This window comes from Suricata suricatta, chromosome X (genome assembly GCF_006229205.1).
Source record: "Suricata suricatta isolate VVHF042 chromosome X, meerkat_22Aug2017_6uvM2_HiC, whole genome shotgun sequence".
Taxonomy (NCBI): Eukaryota; Metazoa; Chordata; class Mammalia; order Carnivora; family Herpestidae; genus Suricata; species Suricata suricatta.
In genome coordinates, this window is record NC_043717.1 from 110,461,069 (window position 1) to 110,465,171 (window position 4,103).

A 4,103-nucleotide genomic window follows, 5' to 3' on the forward strand; every position below is an offset into this window, starting at 1 on the left:
GCCCGCCCCCGTCGTCCCCGCCGCCGGACGAATCACTTTGGCCTGTCGCCTCCTGAACCCTGGGCCCGACGGATTCGCCCGCCACGAGAGGGCGGAGGAGCGAGTGGGGCCGGGCGGCTTCGTCGGGGAGCCGGGGTTTGGGAGGAGGGAGGGCCGCCCCCGGCCGACCGGTTGGGAGCAAGTCCGCGCGGGAGTCCACGTGGTGGCCCAGCCCTGCCCAGCCTGCCCCACTGCTCGTGGGCCTTCTGCCTCCTCTTTTCTAGTCTGGCTGCAGAAAATCAGCTGAGCTTGGGAGCTGACTGGGGAGCCCGGCCTCTGCCCTCATCCTCCCACACTCATTCTAGAACGGTAGGGCCCACCTGTCCCAGAGGGGATGCGTGGGAAAGGAGGGCTGAGACAGTCTGTGCAGAGGTGATTGTCATCCACGCCAGTCCTCCACCCTGGCCCACATCTACCCAGCCACACCCTTCCTGCCCCTCCCCCCAGGCCCCAAAGGTCAAGGACTGGAAGGCACCCAAACTTGCTTCTCTCTTTTATTGAAATATATTTTCTGAGCAGTGCCCACCTACCTAACTCAGCATGGCCTCTTTGGCACTGAAAGCTGAAGAATAAAAAACCAGTAAAAAAAAATAAGCCTGGATTGTTTTCTGAGTGCATAGTGCATGAGAGCCGAAGGCCTTTGGTACACAAGAGCTGTGGGGAGGTGGGTGGAGGCCGGGGGCAAGGGGTGGTGAAAGCTGGACCCAGGGGCCTCAGGGGACTGGGCACAGGCTGCTATAGATGAGGTGGCCAACCACCAAGGCCAGCATCTCCGAGGTACCACTCAGCGCTACAATGAAGGGGGCCTGAGAGGCGTAGTCAGCTTGAAGACGACGGAGGGACAGCTGCAGCATTGCCAAGGCCAGCAGGCTGTTCTGGACCCCTACCTCAATGCTGACCGTCCGCCGCTGTGCCACCGGCAGCTTCAGGCACGTGGCCAGGCAGTAGCCCACCAGGAGGCCGACCAGGGGCACCGTGAGGCCCACCAGCACGATGGGCAGCCTGACGCCCGCCAGGATGAAGACCCCCATGCGGTAGGCCAGGAAGAGGCCGCCGAGGAGCAGCACGAAGCTGAAAGGCTTGATGACCTGCAGCAGCAACTGGGAGAACTTGGGCAGCTTGGACCTGATCACCACGCCTGCTGCTATGGGGATGGCGATGAACAGCAGGGTCCCCAGGATCTTGGAGACGGGCACGTGGAGTGTTTCGTGGATGCTGAGCAGGCGGCTGTAGATGGCGGAGGACAATGGCAGGAAACCGGTGGCAGCCACTGTTGAGATGAAAGTCATGGAGATGGCCAGGGTGACGTCCCCTCCAAGGAGGAGGCTGAAGAGGTAGCTCCCCCCGCCGCCGGGCGATGAGCAGGTGATGATGAGGCCTAGAGCCAGGGCTTTGGGCAGCATGAAGACCTTAGCCACCAGGAAAGCATAGAAGGGCATGACCAAAAACTGGCCTAGGAGGCCCAGCAGCATGGGCTGGGGGCTCTGCAGGAGCCCTTTCAGAACTTCGAGTTCCACTTTGCACCCAAACGAACACTTGTTGACGAAGATCAGAGGCAGGAGCAAGTAGAGTATTGGGTTCTCCGAGAAGTGGACCAGGTCGGCGCCGAGCGTGGCAGGGGTGTCTTCAGCAGGTGACACCCTGATGCAGAAATCTCTTTGTTCCTCAATTAGCCTGGGGGGGCCCTCCCGGGAGTCCAGGAGCTGAATGTGGAGTGGGGCTAGCCCAGGCAGGCCCGAGTGGATGCTCACCACGAAGCCGCCCCCACCGCCCCAGGTTATGGCACTCACATTCTTGATGCTCAGCACCTCCGTGTCAAGGGAGGTGACCCTGAGCATGGGGCCAGGCCCTGTCCCTTTGCCCTGGCCCGGGTACCGGCTCGAGATCACAATGATGCCCTCACTTTCCTCTGGGAACTCAAACTCCATCACAGAGCCATCCCCAATGCTCAAGTATTGGCCCCCTGTCAGTGGCACACTACAGCCCAGAGCTGTGCTGAGGTTGGCACTGGCTGCTCCCCTGGCCCCCAGAGGCAGGCTGACCAGCAGCAAGGAGGCCCTGAGCAGGCCTAGGGGGCCTCGGCAGCCGCCACTCCCTCCCAGGCCTGCCCACCACTGGGAGCTGCTCCCGCGCCTCCTAAACACCATGGCTCCTCCCAGAGGAGAGTGTGCCCAGGCCCTCTGCAGCTTCAGAGAACAGCCCCACTGGTGCAGCTGGGCTGTCCGGAGAAGGGTCCATGGGCCAGGCCTGGCCTTGCGCTGTGCTCCTTGATGGCAGAGCTCTTCCTGAGGAGAGAAGGGACACAGAAAGGTGGCTGCTCAGGGTGAGCAGCTGTGAGGCCCGGAGCAAGGGGCTCTGGGAGCCCACCTGCTGGGATGCTCAGCAGAGCCCCTAGTCCCAAACCCAGGGACAGAAAGGCAATGCCTAGTGTTGGCCCTTAAGTGCTATTTGGCTTGTCCCCTCCCCCATCCCTCACCCAGGGGGGCCACCTACACAAAGGAGTTCTGTTCAGCCCGCTGATCTCCCTGGGCTCTTCCAGCACAGTGAACATGTAGCAATGTCCTGACACCAGGACACTAGCCTGTTCCCCGCGGGCTTTGAGACACAGCTATGGAGGGGCCGCAGTGATACCACAACCAGGATGGAATCTCTGAAAGGCTGCATGGGGATGCCAAAGAGATAAGCCTGGGGAGCGCGGAAGGTGTCTGACTGTCATCCGCCAGGCAGACAGCAGCCGGCAAAGGGGCGTGTGCTGTGGGTAGCCATCTCGCCGCAGGCCTTGGGGGTTGATGTTTACCACGGATGTGGAGTTATGAATGGTGCCGCTGTGGCCACCTGGCCTACCCTACGTGCTGACAGTGGTGAGATGGGGGTCTTGGGGCAAGGGGACAGGTCCTCTCTCTCCAGGGAAACTGCTGGAAGGGGAAGCAGGAGGGGGTCAGATAGGACCACATGTTTGCTGGGTGCTTTTGTTCCTCCTGTCAGAGCTCCAACTCATCTGGCAGTCCCCAGAATTTGAGCTCCTAGAGGCACATCTGAGAGGCTCAGCTCAGGGTCCAGGAGCTCCTCCCCATACCCACACGTGGTTCTACCAGAGTTCAGAACTTCCAGTGGGACCGACTGTTTCTAGTGGGGGAAGGTGCCTCGGGATGGAGACAGGTTTGCTTGCTTCCACTTCTCAGTTTGGCCTACCACCAGCCTGAAGTCCCATCACCTGCTGGAACTGGGGCAACTGCGATGGGGCCACAGTGGTTTATCATCACTATTGTCGGTTTCCTCACAGTGTCCCAGTCCTGGAAGAGGCTCTTGCCTCTTGAGATCCTATCAGTCTTTGGCCCTGTCCCCCATCTTCTGAACCTGGGGAGTAGGGGAAGTAGGGGGTGATGGGCAGGTTAAGCAAAAAGCTCATCCCTGGGCGGTACCCCCTTACCCGCTGCATGCCATGGCCTCTGCTGCTTTGGAGTTTGGGTCACTTACCCCGGAGGCCTTGGTCCAGCTTTGCATCCCACAGCTGAAGAGGGAGGCAGGAAAACCAGAAGGAGTATGAGAAGCAAAGTGGAGGGGAGTCACAGGGAAAAGATGACAGCACCCGGGACTGAGGCCACCGGGGTGGTGTGATGTTTCCTCCCTTCAAAAGGGAGGAGGCTAAGGGCCATCCACCCTGTCATTCCAGTACAGCTGGCGGCTTTGAGTCACTGAAAGAGAGGTCTGGCCCAAATCCCACACCATTTCTGCTTGAGGGGCTGGAAGACTTTGAGCAGATGCACCCCCAGGCAGGGGAGGGAACCCTGGGCCGGCTGCTTTTTCCACACTGGCCGTGAGTTCGGTGTTTGGGCAGTTGGCATTGCCGACCCGGGGCTCCTCCCTACCTGGGAGTCCGGAAGTTGCCTGGTTGGGCACAGAGCTCGAGCGCGAACCGAGGCGGGAGGGGCGCGCCGCCGCCGGGCTCTAGCTGTGGTCCTGCAGTCAGTAGGCGGGCGACCCGCCCGGGCGGTCCCGGGATCGCACTTCGGACCCTCACGCCAGTCCCAGGCCCTGCGACCGCGCCCGTGCCTGCCGGGCCC

At 61.3% G+C, this 4,103-nt stretch overlaps 1 protein-coding gene across 4 annotated transcripts in view; it reads right to left on the reverse strand.

Annotated features, from left to right (window-relative positions):
* Positions 1–517: 517 nt before the first annotated feature.
* Positions 518–4,103, reverse strand: part of SLC10A3 (solute carrier family 10 member 3) — a 4,431-nt gene continuing 845 nt past the window's right edge. Inside the window, exons 1-3 of one of the 4 annotated variants that reach the window (XM_029930595.1) lie at positions 3,517–3,998; positions 2,533–2,697; positions 518–2,324 (exon numbers count right to left, since the gene is read on the reverse strand). In XM_029930595.1, the coding sequence (XP_029786455.1) occupies positions 753–2,186 (1,434 nt within the window). In that variant the 5' untranslated portion in view covers positions 2,187–2,324; positions 2,533–2,697; positions 3,517–3,998 and the 3' untranslated portion in view covers positions 518–752. Of the gene's footprint in view, positions 2,325–2,532; positions 2,836–3,516; positions 3,999–4,103 lie in introns of those variants that run through there. The other 3 variants (XM_029930594.1, XM_029930593.1, XM_029930596.1) reach the window with 3 other exon arrangements.